Below are 24351 nucleotides of genomic sequence, written 5' to 3'. Positions count from 1 at the left end.
TTGTGTATGTGAAAAAGTTTAAACTCTAATCATGAATTTCGATAAACCATCAAAACATACGCTTATGAATTAAAACAAACAACTCTATGCTTCAAACGAACACTTGATTTTTACTAAAAAAATGATAGTCAATATCACATTGTATCTTATTATTATTCAATAACACTGAAATGAACGAACTTACAGCTGTACACATATATTACACGTTTGGGGTTGTGATCTTCCCAATGTATTATATTATAATATTATTATCTGTCAATTTTAATCGTTTCGAAGGACTATGAAAATGGAAACTATTGAAATTTCTCGGTATCTCGAAAGCTTGTTAAAAACAAATACAATATACACTGTATTAGTCCCATTTAATCACAACATAAAATATATTATGTATAATATTAATTGTGCAATGCAAACAACGCTTTCTTCCTCCATTCGAAAATGTAACGGATCAAAGGACCGGAACAAATATAATATTATATTATACGCCGTACGAGCAAATGACAATTTATCGTATGCATTATTATAATAGCCGACAGGGCAGAACGCAATTTATTTCTGTACTAATAATTGAATATGTCAACGTACATAATACCACCCCATGTACAATATAATATACCACCGATGTCCTCGATTAATGTAGTATTAGATATTTATCCCAAATAGTTTTATCTAAATAATAATATACCTAGAAGACCATCATTGTTCAAGCGCATACTATTGTGTGAACGTTTTGATTTTCAATAACCGATCACAAACTCACAAATAATTATAATAATACTGTGGTATAGAAAATATCCCACGGGGGAACAGTTACAGTTTTTTTTTGTTATTATTATTGTTTTATATTTACTAAAATATAATATACTATTATGCGGGGCACCTTAGTTGCGTCCCGTAAAAGAGGTATACAAGAACCGCATCCCACTATACATGGGTTAGGTAGTAGAGTTTAAAAATAGAGTAAAAAATAAAGTAGTATTTACATTTTGTATGGAAAATTACGCGGCTACAAAGTATGAGTGCGATGGCGTTTCAAAACGCTATCAGCCCTTATAAAATTAATGATTTTTAATTCTCAGTAATGAAATAGTAGACCCAAGTATGACAGTATTTGAAGTGTGCTCCGCTCTGCACGTTTACTCGTTTGAGTTGTTGATTCGAATTCGAAATTAACCAAATTTATTCGATTAGAATAATAACAATAATAATAATAATAATAATAACTGACCCGTTATAGGTTTAAAAATACTGTTTTATGCCGTTTATATTTTGTATGACAAAATACACTCATGAAATATAGGGTGATTTTTCAAACATAATGAACAGTAATCACCCCCATTTTTTCTTTAATAATGGATTTATTCAAATTCTGATTTTTGTAATTTTTAAGCATACTTGAGAGTTAAGGACCATATTGTTTTAAAATACTCAGGCTGTTATGCTATTTAAAGAGTGTCCTGTATCGATACAAACATAATTTTTTCAAACAAGTACAGTCATTATTTACCTTGAATAAATTATTAAGCAGATGATTTTCTTTAAAAATTGTTATGCATGTAAATTAAAATTAGAGATAGTTTCAGTATTATATAACTTTATACATGTACTTAGAAAAATAATCGATGATTAAATATTTTAATATAGTACGAGAGCAATGATGATTTAAACGTTACATTTTCCATATTGATATACTTTATTGATGTATTATTATTTCGTAATTTCTTAAAGTTGTCCGAGTATTATATTTACCAGACTAAGTATTACAGATTTTTATATTTTATGTAAAACCATTATCATAGATTATTATCCTCACCCCTCGGCATATAAATTTTAAGGATTTAGAACTACTCATTTTGAAATTCAATTTAGATGCATTTACATTTTCAAAAATTTATTGGTTTATGCATTTAAGATTAAATATTTGGTCAGTGATTGAAAAAAAATAATATGTATTCTTAGGTATAGTATACAATTAAATTAATTATCACATTCAATCATGTATGTAGGACAAAATAGGAATCATCATGATTGGTCCATCACTCTGTTATTAACATATTATAGAAATTATTTCAAGGTAAATTAACTGTTCTTTTTTTGGTTTTAGTACTAGTTACCTAAGGTTTTAACTAAATAAAATACAGAAAACTTTTAACGCAGAATTATTTATAAGAAAATATTATATTTAGTAAAAAGAAAAAAATTGTTTTTGACAGTACGTGATAATATATAAGTGTACACAATATACATTTATACATGTACGTCGTCTTTATAGAGTCGGTGAGAAATTCTCGATTTAAAAACGAAAATCTGTACTTCGTTTTCAAGTTGTTCATACATATTATTATATTTCCTGATATTTTATGAAGTTAGAAGTGTAACACAATCTTAATAGTTATAGGTAATCGCTAATCCACGTAATAGATAATAGCACGAGATTCGGTAGTCATATTAATATGTTAATTCGTATTATAATATGAAAATACTCAGAAAATATAAAAATATAAATTTCAAATACTGATAAAATATATATTATGATACGATTCTAAAAAGCTATTTTGTGTCAAATTATCATAAATTTAGTGATCGGCCAAGTAAATTTGCACGCGTTTTAATTGTTATAGCGTATATTGTTTATAAATACAATAATATTTTACAACAACTCATTTTTTCTAAAACGCTTATTTATTAATAACAAATAACGTTTTATATTTTGTAACAATAATAATACAGGACGTTTCTACAAACATTTAAACAAAGTAATAATTAAAAATAATTTATATTTTCTTAAAGCTGTAGTTATATTAATTAAAATTACGTTCAGCGTTTTATACTTACATAATATTATTTTCTTACTACCTATAATATACTTTTATGTGGTTAAAACGGTTACTTTAGAATGTCATGTTTATGTTCATACAAGTACTAGAAAAAAATGTCAAAGGCCGTTAATTAGGGATAACGCGATAAAGTGGAAACAAATTGAAGTGGGGTGTATGTGAAAGGTGGCGATAGCGCGTTTTATATTTATTTTTGTACTGAAAAAGGTAATTTTGTTGCGTGAATTTCAATCTTTTTTAACTCTATGTTAAAAGTTATATTTATGTAAGTATTTATATACTATACAATATACATGTAATATTGTAATTACTTTCATCCGGATAAATTTAATATATAATATGTTATTAGAATACTAATTCAAATTTATTGAAATCAGTACGAATAAAAATATCACTAGAAAACAACCTCTTGGCTGTCCGGTACTCGACGTTGTTGTACGACCACGACAACAATAAAAGTAATAATATCATATTAAAATCACTAAGATTTCAGACCGCTCGAGTTAAAACCTGGTTGCAGTGCGTGGTCTCAAACGAAACGACTAGATTGCGTGAACGGTCGTCCGGCAATAATAATAATTACCATAGCATGTAATTATCGTTCAAAAACCTAATCGCTACGTCAGCTGCTCAGTGCTCGTCCCCGATGGTCGTTAAACTCGACCACCGGCGTTGGTATTTATAACTGAACTTACAGAAGCGATGTACAGAGTGTTTCACCAACGCATAATAACTTCCATTTTATCCTTTAACCATACATATAATAGGTATGCATTAATTACAATTCTGATTTTTGAATTTTCTGAATAAACCTACTGAAAGACTATATATTATTTATTTTTATAACAAATACTTCGAATTTTATGCTAGTGTTTCTTGGTGACACTAATTTTATTATTTTTAAAATCAAATCCTCCCTTTTTTGGATTCTAAATGTGTTGATTATACAATAAATAATGATTTTTGTTTTGTGTCTATCACCACACTAAAAATGATTCAAACTTAAACGTTGAGGATGGGTTTTGGTCGAAAATTGTATCTTATTGGAACCTTTGAGGTGTAAAAGTACAAAAGTTCAAGAAAAACAGGAATTTATAAGACGAACCCTGTTTTTGTCAACATTTATTTTGTTTTTATCATAATGGAAAAATTAATAGTTGTAGAAACCTACATTTTTCAACAAATAATTTATTATGTTTAGCATTTCATAGACAAATAATTATAAGCTTCAAAATATTTATACTTAACCTATTGAAATTCTTAAAGTTAATAAAGTAAATAGCTGCCTAGTAATATCCTATAAGATAATAATAATAGTTATTATTATTATGTATGCCAATTGATATTTGAAAAAATTAGTTCAACCTTCCGTATAACTGATGGAAAAATAAATTACAAATAGTAATAATAAATATATAATAAAATGCCCTTAGTAATACAAGTCAGCAGTTAGGACAGCCTCCATTCACAATCATTTTCGAATGCATGGGTTTATATTACTGAATTCAAATTTAACACATATATTACAGTGACATAATCAATGACGATGAATAGTGTAGACTCAACATCTTATATAAATATAATTATAAAATTTGTTCAGCTGTTATTTTTCTTTGGAAATTCTTAAGAACAATTCACTAAATTTTGATTCATATGTTCAGAATGTTAAAAATAAATCCAATTATTAGTTTACAATAGTCGGCTTCAAAATGTTTTATCAGAAAGACACTTTTTATTTAAAAAAAAAAAAATCTAATTCGTAATAAAAAAACATGTATTAAAATATTATCAAAAATGTATTAATAAGTGCATATTATGATTAAAATGTGTCTGCTGGCTTCTAATAAAGAAAAAGTAGGCTGTGGGTTGAAGCCTCCAGGTTTACCGTAAAAAGAGAGTAGTCATGTGTGTTAACCTTTCAGGATACAAACAAAATATTAGATAACACGGTCTATGCATAGTAATATGCTGACTCAAAGATCTCAAAAATAAGAACTTCAATAGAACAATGATTAAATTAATAAAGTGAATGTGAACAACAGTGATTGAATCACTCTGTATATTATACATAATAGTGCATAGTGCAATATCATCATATTGTTTTGTGCGTGTGCAATATTATTATTATAATGCGCGTACGGGTAAATGTTTACGCGTGCGACTTCATTGTGTACAGTTATTGCTGTGTAATTACCGTGTCGAAAACGTAAGCGTCCGTCAATTTATTCGCATGCAATAGTAATCATTATCATGGCAAGGACCACCGCACTGCCACCGTAGTGTGTCGGACGGTTTAATAGTAATAGTAAGTAATATTAATAGTAATAATAATAATAATAATAACGGCAACACGAATAGTAATATTATATATTGATGATGTTTAGTTAATTTTTGATTTATTGTATTTTCTAAGACGAAACAATCGCGTATATTTCGGCGAAGATTTCGTAATGTGCATTCATCTGGTATGATATACAATTATAATTTATAACGCTCGGTTATAGTCTATAGAATCTGCAATACGGTACAATTAAGTATTTTTCATTATTTTTTTAGTCAAATTATAAAGTCATATAAGGCCCAATACTGGTTGTTTCGTTACATATTATTAAACAATATAATATGGTGCGTACTATGATAATAATAATAATAATAACAATAATATACCTGCACAACATAATATTATAATATTTTGTATAGTTACGCTGATGTAAGCCTTCAAACAAGTTTCGTATATCGGTTTGCTCGTTTTAGTAGCGTTCAAGTGGCTTTGTTGAAAAATTAAAACATTTTTCTCTCGTATATATGGTCGGTCAGAAAAGCAACGTAAAAAAGTATATTTATTTTATATTCATAAAAATCATCATCCCGATTAAAACTTTGAGGATCTCCAGCCGACTGATGTTTAAAAAAATATATATATACTTCTGGTCCGTAATCAACTCGTATAATATATAGGAAGATGTTTTCAGAACAAAATAACACATGGATGCCGTATTTCCGTCGTATATAACAGTGTAACACGTGTATGAGTGAATTGTACAACCTAACTGGAAATTTGGCTCGAAAATAGTTATTTTTTACTTTTGAACTATGTATTTTTCGAGTTGGTTTTCTGGGCTCGTATTATTATACACAATTATTAGGTGTTAATATTATGATAGGTGTCAGAAAAATGAACACACGACAGTGGTGTAGCTAAAATGCCTATCCAGAACGCCGTGTGATCATAAAAATAAATAATTGGATCGTTGAAATGCAAAATATCATCATGGCGTTATTAATATGAGATGTCAGAAAAAGATTTGACTGATGTTGGCAACAACCACCAACTCGGTTATCCTACTTATAAGTTATAAGCATTTCTCTTAATATATTTTAACTATAAATTAATAATATGCGAATGTAATTTAGTCAGTTTTGATGTTTTTTTGAACAGATATAGATTTTTTTTTTAATCATCTAACGAAAATTATTAAAACCATTCAATTATTGATGACATTTTTTTTCTGATGCGTTCTGTATTTTAAAATCGACTCGTCTGCCTACAGTGCTTATACCATTAAATAGTAAATTCTGTATAAACCAACCAGAACGATAAATTTGGCCACTGCTTTTGTATTTTACAATGAAAATATCATACACATAATGGTTATAGTGAAAACGTGCAGGATATTGGGAATTTAGGACTTTATTGTAATATATAAAATATAAAACGTATATTCTATTATTATGTCAGGATAAAATGTGGTGTAAAGCTTCAGTCGTATTTTACTTCGTTTAAAACATATTATGATTATTGCTGGTACTTTATTATTTATAAGAATCGATTATCCTCAGATTTGAAACTTTATTTTTAAACTGTGTCCCGCGGATTTTTATACGGTAGTAGTAATACAAATGATATATATTAACCGTTTTCGGTGATTTAATGCGGTTGACCACGATGAGCATTGTTCGCGGGTAGGTCGGCAGGATTCGAATATAGAGAACAACAATAATAGGGACTACGAGTATTCGATTTAAGTCGAGAATAGCATGATAGAGGTGGACATTTGACGAAAATGTCGCTGTTGACTATATATTATATAGAGACTGCCGACAGAGGCAGATGCAACCCGAGAGGGACGAATTACACGTGTAATAGTGTATAATACTGTATGTGCGTGTGATTGTCGTACTGCCCCATAAGAGACGAAACTTCTCGTGTGCATAGTAATAATAATATAACAAGAACAATATAATATAATAATATATTATGCTCTTACCCTTTTTCAACCGCATGACGTCGCGCCGTTCGTTTGCCCAATTGCACAATGGCTGCTAGTGTTTTCGCGCATCGTATTGTGTTATGTATATTTACTATATTATTGGCCGGCCGTGCGTGTGCGGTCCCCATTGTGCGTGGAGCACTTATACACAATGTCGATTCGGAAAACGAAAAGACAAATCCGAAAACATAGCCTTACACGCACATTCACACACACACACACACACACACACACACACACACACACACACACACACACACACACACACACACACACACACACACACACACACACATACACACACACACACACACGCACGCACAGACGCATAATATAATATTAAATATATATATACACTAATAAATAGGGTAGGTGCAAGATTGTGCTGACATGGTTGGAATAGTGAGGGGAGGGGGCGCGTGGCGGATAAAACATCTTTGCGAACAACAGAAATTTATTTGATCAGATTTACCCCGATGGCCACCCACCTGACCGCGGTCGTGCCATTGTTTACGTCGATGCCGCCACTGCGCAGTTACATAATAATATATTTACCGAGTCTGTGCGTAAAGTGTGTTTTAAAACACTATACCTATATAGTATACTGTTACTGATGTTACAGTATAGCCACACTGTCCAAAAACGTTTCCCGGTAGAGTGTTCTTTAAAAACACGCTCTATAAAGCACGTTTTAAAACCGTCAAGCACTTATCTAGTACAATATATCAGTAAACAATAATCTTAGTATATTAAAAATGGCGTCTTTTGTTTAAATATGAATATAATATATGTATACATTTTTTTTATCCTAAGTTGTTACCTTCTTACCGTTGCAACGATGTGTAAGATATTCAGAAAAATGCATCTAGATGGGAAATATTTGGTCCCTGTCTTTAACAACAATTATCTAAGTACCTAATCTATTTTTAGTTTTTACCCGATTTACATCGGTATTTTTTTTTTTAAATAATCCATAGATACAAAACTGCACTGTCGTAATATAATAAATAAGATTTAGTAGGAAGTTAAACATTATAATGGGTAAGTCACAAAAAACGTGAATCTTCAAATATCATTGTATACCTAGCTCAAAAAGCGAAAAGTATTTTAAAATGTTCATCATGTATAGAAAATTCTGATTTAAACATTTACATTTTACATATTATGTTAAGTACTTATCAAATACAATAGTTCATTTTAGAGTTTCACAAAAAAAAAAATAATCGATTTTATCGTAAAAACTCGTTTTTCTGTAATTTTTATTTTTCCTGATTATTTTGAAAAATACCTACTGGGAATTATTAATTTTAACCTCTAAAAAATACAAACTATATGCAACTACCTTAAAAGTTGAAAAACGAAGCATTTTTTTTTACTATAAATCGTGAAACAATATACACAAGAACATACACAATCATTAGGCACATGCAGGGTTCTACTCAGAACTTAATATATATATTTTCAAACCATAAAGCATTTTATCAATATTAAAACATTGTTCATAATTTAACAATTTTGTAAAACTGTATTTCAATTTCAATATACACAGTACCTCAATGATGAAACTAATTATTGTATCAAGGTAATTCTGAGAGTGGTAGGAATAATAAAAATGTGAATTCAATTTTTTTTTTACAGTTATAGTTATTTATACTGGTTCAAGAGATCAAGATAATCCTATAAATCCTATAAATCCTATTAATCCTAAAAATCTATAAAATTGTATTTATTTAGCATTGATACTTAATTTTTATCAATTGCATTTATTTACATCTAATAGAAATATATCGAATTTATTTAATTTAAATGTAAGTATCGCTTATATCAGTTAGGTTACTCATCACATATACACACAAAAAAAAACGTTTTGATTTTCTTAATTTTACTGTAGTTATTTTTATCCAAGAAAACTGTTGTGATATATTCCAAAAAAATCTGTCAAAAGTTTTAACATCATTATTATAACGGTCGCCATATTGTCGTGTCAAATTTTCACTTAACCACACGTTCCTTTCTGACAAAATAAGATATTGTTATTACGACTCGCTGTCACGAGGCTTTCCGTTAATATCGAATGTAATAAAAAAATGGGGTTGGATTTTTTTATATTAATTTAAGAAACGACGGAGTATTTTTTATTTATTTTTTCCAGAGCTAGGGTAACGCGATGTCTCAAAGTCTGATTTTTTTTTTAAAAATATAATAACAATAATATATAAGGTGCACCTACCTCCTAATAATAATAACCGTAATAAAATATAATGATAAAAACGAAAAAAAAAACAAGCTACTGGAGACAAAACTCGACATTTGCGAATCATAACAATATTAGATAACAATACACAAGTCATTATTATGAGCGCGAGGAATGCGAGGGTTAGGTTAATGACCGTGGCGAGAGCAGAAATAATTAAAATCCGAACCACCAACGAACCCTATATATATAGCCAACCGTTTTGTTCAAATTATGTATACCATGTTATTATTGTTGTAACAAAGCCCTCTAATGACACACGCGAATCAACAAGAATAAACAATACGATCGTTAATTTAAAAGTTATTATAGCGAAATTTAACGGTTTGTATGTCAAGCCGAGATGACGAGATTTCATTAAATTATCGCTTCACTCACGATCGGCAGTTGTCGTATAAATGACGTTTAAACGTTTTCATTTTCATTCGCCACCGCTGGCATATTTTCATATAGTATTAATATTATATTAATATTATAATGCTATTATCATATAATATTTTAAGATCTATATGGATCATAGCTGATAAATATTGTTATTACTGTGATAGGTAAATTATTCACGAACCCATAAATCCAATAACAATAATTCGGTCCTTACATTTACCGGCAGTTAATCCAATATTTTTTTTTAGCTGACTTAAATCTAAGCAAAAGCAACCGGCTACATAATATTACAGGTATATTAGCCAAAAGCAAAAGCCACAATCTATTATTTACTATTTATGAATAATTAATTATAAGATTACAAACTATAGTCATTTGTATCCGATTGAGAGTGAATTTCTAATCGGAACTTATAATAATATTATGTTACATTATATCGGCATCTCAAGTTTATTTTTAATTATTGACATTAAAATTAATTATTTATTGTATTTGTTGTAAAATTACATAAAAATATTAAGGCAGACGCACTTAACTACTTAAATGTAAAATCACAAAATAAAATATCTATTGTTGAAAATGATAACTAAAATTGTTAAAATAAGTTTCCGTAAACTACACAGGAGATTATCTTGAAAGTTTGTCAATCACATAATATGATAATAACATACATAATAATAATGTATTAAACATATTCTATAAATCACTCTTAATAATAAATAGTGAACAGACTTTAAAAACTTTTACTCCTGGATATCAAATCATATATACAAATATCGAAATATAGCAATAATAATAATTATTATTATTACGAATTGACGATGTTTGTTTTTCATGGGCGTCGCCGTCCAAAATCGGGGATACACGAAGACTTATGGTATCATTATATTATTATTCTTATTGTGGCAACAAACGATTCGTAACTTTACACAATATGCACGAGGTTGTTGGTTTCGTCCCCCACTCACCCTCCCTATCAATCTTTCGGCCGTAATTTGTGTTATACACATATTATTATATCCATTCTGTCGTCATAGCATAGTACGCCACATAGGTAGTTGTTCAGAGTTCAATTTGTTTTTGGTAAACTTTGCCGACTGCCACAGAGGTGTTTTTTTTTACTTTGGTACAAAAAACACGAATAAGTAAAAACGTTTATCGTCTCATCCCGAAAACAATAAACGCGCGCGGCGGCGCCGGAACACGAATGATTTTCCGATTTTCGCATACTGCGTGACAGATGATAATGATTTAGAGACATTCAGGAATCCAATGTTCATATAAAATCAAACTTCCACACCGCGTTAAACGGACATATATTATACTAGTACTACTACTAATAATAATAATAATAATACCTAATAAATCATCGTATTTATATTATGTTCGTTCAGCGTGCAGTTATACACGTTCATTAGACGACTCGAAACATTAAACACATAAAACATAATAATATATTGTATTGTTGATGATGCGACAGAACTCGCCGCAGTGCAGTGGATGCAGCCCACCGCTTATTGCGACGATGTTTTGTGGAGGGAGGGGGAGGAGAGCAGGTAACGCTTATAGATATAACGAGTGATTATACAATTATTACATTATTATAATATAATATAAAGTATTATAATATGTATAGTCACGATTGATTGACGCCTGACGGAAAACTCTGTCGTTCGTAAGTCTCGATCATCCGTGGGTGGTGACTTTTAAGTTACTATAAGATAGATACCCACCTAGGCGTATAAATTGTACATTATTGTACTTTGCCATAATATTATTATTATATTCGCTATGACCATGGTTGTTAAAGTATACAACATTGATGTGCGTGGTGATTTCATTCAACGTATTAACGTAATTAGTTTTTATTCTGCCCACAGTTAATGTTTAGGGTGGATATGAGGAGAGAGATAATTCTGAAAAATACAATAACTAACCGAGAAATAAAATGTACCTATAGTATATTGTACAATATTAAACAATATCGTCTTGTATTATAATATTTTAGTGTCGATGTATTTAATTCTACACAAATGATTGACATCGCTCTCATGAAAAACGAAGCCCTGCAGCGTGTATACGAATTCGGTCATCGTAAGCGCTTAATTTTATTATGACGATGTGTCGATGTCACGAAAAGAACTTAGCTGCCCAGTATGCTTTGCTAATATGTATTTCGAGTAGAGAAGATTTAGAATAGTTTATCAAAGTATTTGATTCCTCGGGGAATGTAATTTTTAATGGTTCGATTTTTTTTTTTAGATTTAACGTGTGAGTTACGTTGTTGTAAAATAAATCAAATGATTCGATCAAAACTTGTGATTTTTCAGTATAATATTATGTTTTTGGAAACCATTAAATTTAGTTCGTCCATGTGTACCTATGTAAACCTAACACATAAAGTCCTCCGGTCTCTAGTTGTAGGTATATTTATTAAAATAATCATATGGGTACAATTCAATTTTTGCACAGTGATAAAAAAAAAATTGTCATTCGACAGTCTATATTAACATTATAAGTGTAGGTTACGCGAATAATTACGATAATTACAGTTCACGGTAATAATCGATATTGTGTGTATGCAATTGTGAATAATATATTATACAAACACATACCCATGGGTATTTTCGAATTGTATTTCGTCAGAGTATTAGTACAATTACTGTTCATAATGTAATGACCACAAAAGAGGATGCTCACTCCCAATTTTATATTTTCGTAATATTAATTTATTCAAATTCAGATGTTTGGAATTGTTCCGTATACTTAAGAATCTTATTTTCAAATATGTTCAAACTGTATATTATTCAAGAAGTGCCATGCGGCGTGAACTATCTTATTTGGTTCAAACACAATTTTTGTATGTGGACTGTGAATATTGTAACTTGTAAGCTGACGATATTTTTAATTTTTTGATTTAGTTACGTATTGAAATCAAAACTTGAACTAGTAGTCTCTGAGTTATTCAAATGTAGTTTATAATCTTTAAAAACAATTTGAAAACTATGTTGTATATTCAAGGTTTCTAGTACTTGTTATACTCAGACAACTTTTTATAATTACCAAATTTTAATAGATTTAATAAAACCGATTCCCTAGTTATGTGCTAGTATAACATTATACCAAGTAGTATAGTACACAAAGTTAAATAACTGAAAAACCACTCGTTTGAAATTCAATTTGGAAGCATCGAAATATGTAAAAAAAAAAAATCACCTGCTAAATAATTTCCAAAATATGATACTCATCGTTTGAAATAACCAAGTAAATACTGCCACAATGTTTATACCTCCTTAATATTTATAAAAATAATATAAGTAATTTAAAATATGATTCTAAAGTATATACTTATATATGCCAAAAATCAGAATTTGAATGAATTCATTATTAAAGAAAACAATAAGGGGGTAAGCAGCTTGGTGAATTACTCAGCGTATAAATCGGTGGGATAACGTTTACGGGGTTAATTTTGTATATGCTATCGTATATACACACATCGTGGGCGTACGTCATCGCATGTCGAAGTCTCGAAGGGGATGGAAGAGCGGGCAGGGGTAGCGTTATGTTACGAGACGATTTGTTTTGAGTGGTTTCTTTGACGTTTTTGATAATATATATATTTTTTTTTTTGTCGATCACACGCGGCGACCCTTCGGTTGCCGTTTGTTTTACAGACGATTTTTACGTCGTAAAATGCCGTAGTACTATATATTATACAGCACGGAGACAGACGATCAAAACACGAAAGCCAAACTGCAGCCGGGTTTTATCGGGATTCCACAGTATAATATTGTAAACGCGCGACCGATTAAAACAGTTTCAGCGAGTATACGACGACAACGACGACAACGACCGACGGAGAGAGGAATTAAAAGGACTTTATGTTAAAAGAACGGCCGGTCGGCGGGGTCCACAATTAACCTAAAAAAAAAAGGGAGAAGAGAGCGAAGAAGAAGAAAAAACGTTAATGCCGTGGACTTTAAAAGCTCTTTAAGATGCCATAACTCTAGGCGGAGTCATAAAAATCGGATTCGCGCGTTCCAAGCCTCCACGAGGCGGAATTTATCGTTCAATCGGTTTAAAATCCTTGTAAAAAAAAAAAAAAAATAAGTAAAAATAATAATAATAATAAATAAAAGTCAGATAAATAACGGCTGGCACGAAATCGATTTTTTAAACATTTCGTTTCGTGTATAATGTATAATATATATTATTATATACATAATAATATACAAATAGCATGTATACCTACTCAAAATAATTATTTTTCATTTACATCCACGTGTATCGATCGATTTGATGAATGTATAATAGGTATACACAAACGAATACATTAACATTGTAGTATTATATTCGCAGCCGATACAAAATATAAGTAGATAATATATAAGTAGACTACACACGAACGGCATACTATCATCAAAGCTCTGCAATGTACTATATCCATATATAGGTCGGTGTAGGACGGCGTTGGGTTTTTCGCAACGCAATTAAAAATTCAAATAAATTTACATTTTTTTTGAAGACGACGACACCAACAATAATAATAACAAAATATAATCTAAACTAAACCCTCGAGACGTGAAAAAATATATCAATTCCACTGCAATAATTCTCAAACACCTCACAGTCGCCTCCGCATTATTATTATACCCCATGTACAGGGTGATTGAAATATTGATATTTATGCGACACGGTAATCAATGCGCGTTTTAAATCGGAACCAAAATTTGAGTGTCACTACCATATCGGTGTGAACACCGTCCAACTCCATTTAAGACGACCACCGAGTATGTAAAATGATATTATTATTATGACGTATAATGTTGCGTGGAAATGGTCGTCGTGTTATACCGATAAAACACACACACGTGCGTATTATAATAATAATGTACGCTCCATGTACGACCTACAGATCCCGCCGACCGCCCTGTATCCGCGTGTATATTATAAAATGTGTTTAATTAAAACTTATGAAAATGTATTTATGTTAATAACACGGTGCAAACGCCGGTCTAATGATTGAGGGTGACTTAAATAGAATTAATGTTTTATTCAAAGGCTTGTTAGGAGCTTAGACTATTAAGTCGGTGCATCGTTTTTGCAGCGTGCGGGGCAGCATCATTAAAATTGAAAATTATAATATTTGTTGAATAACTAATGCGCGGTCAATAGGCGGGCCGGGGGCTGGAAAAATGACTTCGTCAACAAGACCGACTTGTTTGTATTTTATACATACAAAACTTGAATTTTTTCTTAGTTTTTTTTTTTTATTTAATTTTTTTTTTAAGAATAAAATAACCGACTCGTTTTTTCTCGGATTGACGAGGGCGTATATATATAATATAAGGTACATATTTATAATTCTTATAAAATCGTAAACCGAATCTTTGTACTTAGAGGCTTTTTAACGTCATATTGTGCATCAACTTTAAATTGACTTGTGAATTTTTCTCGCCAAATATTTTTCTAAACACCAGTTCAGATTTCAGTGAAACATTTTTTTCATAGAAAAAACGAGTATATAACCAACTGTGTTGTAGTGTTGAATGGCAGTAAATTAATTTTACATTTGAAACTATATAATATTGAACTTGATGGAAACTTTGGAGTAAATAGTTGGGACTAGTTCAGACTGGTACCTATCTTTAATGTTGTTACTAACGAAATCAAAAACTTTCAAACTAAATAAAAATGTAACGGTTCAACAAAGTTTAAAAAATATTTACACGTGTACGAAAATTATTACCACAATGAAATAAAACATTTTGATACGTTATGATATTTATACATTATAATATTACTCTCGTGTCTTAGTTACCTGCATCCATTTTAAAATGATATGCTTTACCTAGTCAAGATTAGGCAGAAAAATTATTCCTACGATATATTTTATTGTTATGTTCTATACATATTTGCATAATATTTGCCTGTGGTCGGGACGAGGTTAAAGATTAAAATAGTAAAGTTTAATAAGAATATCATTCAGAAAAATAGTAAATTTCAAAATATATAAATAGAAGCTTTACGTTGTGCGCAAAAAATTGATGAGCTGTATAAATTTGAATAAAGGAAAAATAAGGTGCGTATATAAATTTATTACATAATGACGTTAATGTGTATAAAAAATGCATTTAAAAGAACGGTCTCTTTATCGGTGGTATTTTAAAGAGAAAAATAAATGATGATGAACAACAATAATTATGTCAATCGATTAGTGCTTTGTTTTGCACAGGGTGTAGCCCGGTGTAGGTACCTATATCATAACTGGCATTTAGACGAAAAACTTAATATTTCATGACAGTTATAACTTTTTAACAATATTATAGTTTATAGCGTTAATTTTTTTTCGTTTTATCTTTATTCATTTTGTCGACTACACGTCGTGAATATCGTCTATAATAATAATATGTAAGACATCGGACAATAATTACGTTATAAGTAGTTTCGATTTAAAAACATCTTTCAATTATTATTCGAAATTATCATCATTATTATTAAATTCATTACGTTCTTTTGCCTCCCACAACAATGAACGGTAAATCATTATTTTCGAATAATATATTATTATTTTAAACTGAATTCTTTGCTTATGATTAAAATAATTCCAAGAATCGTTGGCCGGCATTATCTTCTTTATAAACTTTTAATGCTTATTTGGTGTTTGGTTTTCATATACCAAACGAAATAAACAGCCATAATATTAGTATTACTCAGCTATATTTTCGGTAGACAGATAATGACGTGTATATATTATGAGACACAATTCGTTTCCTCGGATTATTATTTTTTGGAAAAAAATTGAAAATGTAAGGTTGAGTTTTATAGCCTATAGGTATTTACGGATAATGTGAGAAAATGTTTAAAAATAAAATATGCAATTACGTGTAGTCTGTTTAATTTAGCATTATGGTATGAAATATCAAATAACAATAACAATTATAACAATCGAATAAAAACATCACTTTTGTTTGTATATTTTAATAAAAGACGGGGAAGAATCACTTTTATCGCGTTAAACATAAACCAGGCGGAAATGATATTGTGTCATGAATCGCATTAACAATTATTATTATTGTTGTTATTGTTATATCATCGCCTGTCGGTAGATTATATTCTATCGGTATTAATCGTCCATTAAACGTTCGGCTTGCAGTTCATAATCACTGACTGCTGGACATGGCGGTCGAAACATTATTGTTATACTCTGTATAAAAATTAATTAAATATTTTTGCGGAATTGGACGTTTGGTTTCAAATATTTTCAACCTAACGAGTTCAATTGAAATGAACATAATATTATTGATAAAATAATAATATAGTGTCTAAAACTATAATAACGTTTCACGAGGGAGTAAAATTAATTTTATCTACAGACTATATGATTTTATTTTGGATATATTTTCGATAAACAACCTAGTACACCATTAATAATATATAGGTCACTGCAAGACGTGCATATACCAGCTGTCACTGCACGGCCTATAATATCACATCACTCAAGTAAATACTGCAAACAATAATTATTTTAAGAATCGTGAAAATTAAAAACTATAAATTGGCGACCGAACAATTATTCATTGTTGCTGTTATTGAGTGAAAACGATAGGTATCAATCACTATATTTTATGCCGTAATGACAAAATAAGCAAAACAACGAATATAAATCTCAAAAAGTTTGAATGACACTTATTTACTTGTTATTTTGTGAGAAAATCGATTACGATGTTTGCGGATTCTGAGGGAAAATATATTTATCACGAGTCTTATATGCGTATCAAGATTGTGAGCGGCAAACAATATTTTTGGAGAGCTTAATCATGTTGTAAAAGTTAAAAGCTTTCCGAGAAAATTTGAGTGATACGAGGATTTTGCTATAAAAAGTAGATCCTCTCTTCCCGTTAGTGTAATGTTTCAGTCCCGTGACGTTTTAAAAAATACTCCTATTATACTCACATATAATATTATATTGCGCATGTGCGTATTTTTAGTCGATTAAGTACTAACAATATAATAATACATCAATAATATTATGTACATAGTATACGTACAGAGAACGCATATAATGTGCATGCAAAACGACCATGCGGCGAGCAATATCGGTCTTAAGGCAAATCGTTAATATAATATACCTATACGACAAAGGAACTTCGCGTTCAAACGAAAATTAAATCCAATTAGCCGTCTTCAAATATAATATAATATTATTTCTGCAGTGTAACCGGTATCATGTAGATACAACTTGCCCAACTATCGACTTTCACGGTACCCAAATAATAATAATATACAATTTCCAAATAATCAGTGTCTTATTTTAATGTGATTTTATAAAAAAAAGAATCACGTTTTAGGCACTTAGTATTATATGGAGTCACACACTCTCGTTTTCGGTGCAAAAATATAATATCTTCGGTAACATTTGAAATTTAAAACTATATGTACGTAATTAAGTCATGAATAATATAACAATACATACCTATTATTTTACTTGCATTGAAATTGCATTTGAATGTATTATGTGTATATTAAACATAAACGTTGGCGTAGCGTCGTGCGATAAATTTCATTGAACCAAACGAATTAGTTGATATATTTTTTTTTACTCTTTATTGTTTTATTTCTAATTTGTGTTTATTGATTCAACCAACTATTACACATAGATACCTATTTTATCGTAACGATTTGGCTTGGGTTAAAACACACATCATTGTTAAACTAATACATTCATCACTCGGCTCAGATCTAATAAGGAATGATAAGTGTTGTATACTAAAAAAATAATGGGTACAAATGCAAAAAAACACGATAAAAAATGTTACTATTTTGCAAAAATATACATAGTAAAAAAAAGACATCCGTACTTTTGTACGTCAAAAATTTAACGACAAATTTATTGTCTCGAAATTAAATTCTAAATAAAAATTACACCAAATTGCAGCGTAGACTTGTGCTCAGTGATGGATCTAGGAGGGTGACGCACTCCCCCTAAACACTGTAGTGATATTGTATTATGTTATTTCTGTCCTGTATCGTTCCCCCCCCCCCCTGTGCTGTTTGTAAACGGATATTTCCATGGGATTTCTATACGTGAGTTTTTCGTAAACAGTGTACGACCACAATTTTTTCAATAATGTTTGCCAGGTTATTTATATAGAACATCATTAGTTGTATACAAATCAATAACGAATACAATTTGTAGTGTACTGTCAATATTAATATAAAACATTATGTATGTATTGACATCATGTTTCAAAATATATATTGTACGTATATATATTAATATTATGTATAATATGGTTAAAGGGTGTGGATTAAATTCCATGCATATCAGCTTTAAGTACCACATCATAGTTATATATTATGTAAAAAAATGTTGCAAATTTTTTTGTTCTTCTCCCCACACGAAAATCCCCGATTCGCACCTGGCATACTTATACCATGCGTACTTAAATATTTCGAGGGCAGCATAATATTATACAACGTACGGCTATATTCTCATGTGTGACGGCAGATAAAATATATTTTTGATATCTATACGCGTTGGCGGTCGTCTCGAGTTTCCTCGTGTCTTACGACGTTTCTCGCACTGACCAACGCAGCCGTTTGCTACACTTAAAAAAGTACCTCCGACAGCGGACGAGACGTGGTCGACGTACGATGACTGCATACTTGTGTAGGTCGATCAACGACGACGACGGGAGAACAGGGCTGGAACACGGACCAGCCTTATGTGCTAAAAAATGACGACATATATTGATAAAGTCCCGGGATAAAGGCCGCGGCGTCGTCGTCCTCGTCGTAACAGGATTAATGGTGACGGTGCTCGGATATATACTCGCGAGTTCAGTGTTCTCGGGACATACGTCGAGTAAAAATGAGTACGTGACGCGAATTTTTTTCACCCCGACAAATTGCTCGATAACGGTGCATCAGTATAAAAAGTGCGCGCGCAGTGTGCACGCCGATGGTCGTACGACAACATAATAAATAAATAAATATATATATATATATATTATATAGAAGGTACTCGCGTAATATACATCGCTCCACATGTCCGGCGAGATAAGTCTGATGCATATCTCCGTGACAAGCAGAAAATTGGAGAAACGTCGCGGACGATTTATGTCTTTTAATAAACGATCCGTTCCCCGCGCAGTGCATTATCATAATAATAACTCGCCGCGGTCGGACGATGCCGCAGTATAAACCGCGGGACGCTAGCATTGCTTACAATAATATTGTAACAATCGTATGACATAATATTATTATTACACACGCACAATAGTAATATTTGCTATATATTATAACATTACAGTGAAGACAGGCGATAGAAGGTCGAGGTAACAAATAAGTCCAAAAAAAAAAAAAAAAATTGAATACATACATTGAATTCTTTTATAAACAGTATGGACAATATATAGCTCGGTGTCTGGCTTCAGTCACTGACGAGCTCCAAGTGCTAGATGCCACTAGTTCCCGGATGGGTGACCACCCGGGTTTTTAGTGGCAAATCCTTGCCACACATACTCATGTTCTAAACCAACCATACCCTCCCTCCCCCGCAGTAGTAAGACCTACTGAATTATTGATTTACGAGTTGATTTATTTCGACTCATATCAAGGGTTATTAACTCGAATCATCGTATCTTGATATTATGCTAAAAAAAAACGTATTTAAGTATTATTCGCCTATTTCAGTTATCTATTTATTGTACTAGTTATAAAACACAGGGAGAATAAAAAATTATACAAGTGGAGCATACATAAAATAAACTTGATCATTACTTGTCAGGTCCTTAGGCAATTCTTCCATATCTCAACTTCAGATAGCATTAATATATTTATTTTTTTCGATCGGTTGAAATATATATAGTTTTTAATTTTAAATTTAAAGAATTTGTCAAAATATGCAAATTAACAAAAGTATGCAAATGTTAGAAGTCCCTTATAACTATTTTAAATTTTGGTGAGGGGAAAGGATAGTGACACACGATATTTGTATTCCACAGAATGTTGGTCTATCACTTCACTCATCTGTAAATACTTATGACTGATCGTACGAAATTCGATTTTTATACATTATCAGAAAAATATTTTATATTGTAATATGAAATTAAAAACTTATGTTATCATGAAAAAAGTAAAATTTAAAATTATAGTATCATTTTTCAAAAATGATGTTATTTATTGACTAATGACATTACATTATCAGAAAAGAAATATTTTCAAAATCATGTAGGTACATCGATAGAATAAATCGTAATGCTTATGTCAAATGGAATAGTAATAAATCAGTAAATCTACAGATTGTTTACAATACTATAGGTGAAATTTAATGTTCTGTCGTCTTTATAACAACATTATAATTTATAAGTAGGCTCTGCTCTATAATGGTATTACGAACGTTATACGTACATTTTTACCGGTTTTTTTTAGAGAAATAACTATCATGTTTCATATCATATCAGTGGCAGACTACGTAACCTACTCTAATTATATCAATAATGTTATAATATGTAGGACGATCTAATTGGGTTATTTGCTCATTTCGTGCGGCCCTCGGACCACTACATTTACGCGTCCAAATGTCCACAAAACTATCTGTTATAATAACAACCTGCGCCACTATAATATGATGGCGACGATGATATTTAGCGACTCCGCATCGCGATATTTCTACTTTAATTTTTTAACACATATTATTTTCTTTCTATCCGCCGACAGGTTCTCTCCGTACGATAAAAGACATATCCATCAGGGAGATGCTTCCGGACATCAAATACTACATGACGTACGAAGGATCGACTACTCATCCTGGCTGCTGGGAGACGACTGTGTGGATAGTGCTGAACAAACCCATTTACATAACCAGACGCGAGGCAAGTATATATACCCTCTACCTATATAATATGTATATTTTATTATGTGCGAGAGCGGTAATGGAAACACGACCGTGGTGGCGGTAGCGGTGGGACACGATTAATTGCGGTGGCGATGCGAGGACGAGCAAACTCACATATTTTGTTTCGTATCCTTTTTTTCGTCAAATTCCTTTCCCCACCTCTCTCTCACCACTCGCTCACTATTGAACTCTTGCTTTCCCTGTTCCTCTGTTGCAGGCTCTCTCTGCTGTAATGCTGACTCTCTCTCTCTCCCTCTTCCCATTGCACTCATTGCTCTCCGGAACGACGCGTCCCGTTAAAACTGTCGCTTTTGAATTAATGAAAAGGACCTCCTCTTGCAGTGTACGCACGACTTTGTGCGTTGGTTTTTTTTAGTTTCGTTTGTTTGTCATTCAAGTAGGCACGCTAACACACTACACCGTCAGCCACCTGTATTGTATATATAAATATATTCGCACGCACGAAACCCAACCTAACCCGACCGTCGTCTCGCCGTTGTTTCAGATGTACCACTTAAGGAAATTATCTCAAGGTTCGGTGGAACACCCGAAAGCTCCACTGGGAAACAACTCGAGGCCGACACAGGACCTACGCGAGCGGACTGTCAGGACGAATATTAATTTCGCTCAAAGAACCGAAGCCGATCCACAGGTAAGATTGATGATCGCGAGTTTTTGAACAAATTTACATACTCACACACATATACTACATATATACAGATTTATTACACTAACTAAAGGTCAAACTAAGCCAAATGAAAGCTTGCGCTATAATCGTATTGCAAAGTAATTTTTAATAAATAATAATATAATATATATTTTTTTAATAATTAACAGTTGTTATTGACAAGTGAGTAGTGACCATCCATTTCCCAACTTATTTATTTGAGACATTTCTATGATTGTACAATTATTTTCAAAAAGGAAATTTCCCATATATTTTTTTCTTTGACCACGCTCAGAAAAAATCAAACAAAAATCAAAAAAAATCACTAAAACAGACATTTTTGTTGGTTCCTTACGTGTAGTAAATTATAATTTTAAATTATATATTTTATTAAAAGCCAAGTGATATTGGTGATAGCTAGAAATGCATTTAATACGATCTTTGCGACAATAACACAGTTGTGTTTAATATATGGCGCTTGTTGAAAAAAAAATAACAACCAAATGTTTTGTTCAAAAATAATTAATTGTTACGCGTACGATCCTTGGCAGCGCCACTGAGCACATCCACTTTGGCAATAATTTATTATTATATCGCGTAACTCGAACACTTAACTCCGGATCATCGGTGCCGCATACGACCGGTCTAGTGCTCTCGAGTCGCTCAGTCGAACAAAGGCCGCACAGACAACAATAACGATTCGTCTCGCGTTTAGTAATGAGTATAATGACAGTAATACAGTATATAATATGATAACGCGATGACGATTGTCATCAGCTAGTACACCAGCTATATAAAATATATATAGTATACTCCCACTCGCACGCACACAATAACACTTAAACTCATATACATGACGTATATATTATGTACAAGGTGTAACAAAAAGACTTGACAAAAAAAAAGATTATGCTACTTAAACGTTTGACAAAAATTGTTAAAATTATATGATAAGTAAATAATTTAAGAAATATACTCTCATGTCACTAAATTCCCAAAAAAAAATTTTGGAAAAAGTTATTACGTTAAAAATTAATTTAATCAAAAAAAATTAAAAAAATTCTAAAAAATTAAACTACTTGACTTGGATGAATGTTTTTACTATCAAAATATTGTTCTTATAATGAGATTCAAAAAAATGACTATTTTGAACATATCCAAAAAAATTTAAATGAAATTTAAAATTTATTATTTTCAGTGTTAAAAATAAAAATAATTGTTTGTATATTATACGATGTGTAGCGCGAGTGACTATTATATAAATTATATATAAATACATTTTAAATATTGATTAGAGCCAAAGTTATTCCAAAAGTAATTTCTATCTGTTACACCCTGTATAGTGTATATAAATAATACACACGGTCGCCTACGACGGCGGCGCCGAGATTTTGAGGGATAGAGAACGAGCGCGATAATAATATAATATGACTCGCGTACAATATGATACGATATCGTGTACACAACCGAATGCCATTAGCGTCGTGGGCTCGTACGAAATTCGCGTACACACGAATAATACAGTGTATATAATATAATATAATATTATTATTGTGTTGTGTTGTGATCGGATGTCTAAAAGCTTCGGCGGCCCGTGTCGCTGGCGCGCGTCGTCGCGTCGTCGGTTATCGTAGTAAGTTCCATTGAACTGCCGCCGCCGCCCGTCTGAAATAATATTTATTTTCGTGCCACGTTATGCCGATATTACTGCAGCTGTATTATACATATCATATTATGCTATAGTGTACGCCGTTGTGCGTATCGGCTGGCAATTCAAAAGCCATTTTCCGCGCGTACGATGAGCAGTGCAGACGTCGTCTTTGCATAGCGTTGACATATTATTTGGACGAGTTTCGCTAATATTCGCAATACGCGTCGCCGCCGCCGCCGTCTAGTCGATAAATTATTTTAGGTGGGATTTTAACGATTCGTATAATAGCGGAGCAAAGAGGACGGAAAAAATATAATTTTGTAAAAATAAATAAAATAAATTTCATAATATCAAAATGTTATTACAATAAAATATCTACCTGCTT

General features: G+C 31.3%; 1 protein-coding gene across 3 annotated transcripts in view; it reads left to right on the top strand.

Annotated features, from left to right (window-relative positions):
- LOC132950792 (carbonic anhydrase-related protein 10) overlaps nt 1-24351 on the top strand; it is a 108417-nt gene that overhangs the window by 65331 nt on the left and 18735 nt on the right. For all 3 annotated transcript variants that reach the window (XM_061022356.1, XM_061022353.1, XM_061022354.1), the window contains exons 8-9: nt 21471-21625; nt 22154-22300. In XM_061022356.1, coding sequence (XP_060878339.1) covers nt 21471-21625; nt 22154-22300 — 302 coding nt within the window. The remainder of the gene's footprint in view (nt 1-21470; nt 21626-22153; nt 22301-24351) is intronic.

This window comes from Metopolophium dirhodum, chromosome 8, assembly GCF_019925205.1.
Source record: "Metopolophium dirhodum isolate CAU chromosome 8, ASM1992520v1, whole genome shotgun sequence".
Taxonomy (NCBI): domain Eukaryota; kingdom Metazoa; phylum Arthropoda; class Insecta; order Hemiptera; family Aphididae; genus Metopolophium; species Metopolophium dirhodum.
This window is presented reverse-complemented; position numbering and strand designations above follow the sequence as displayed.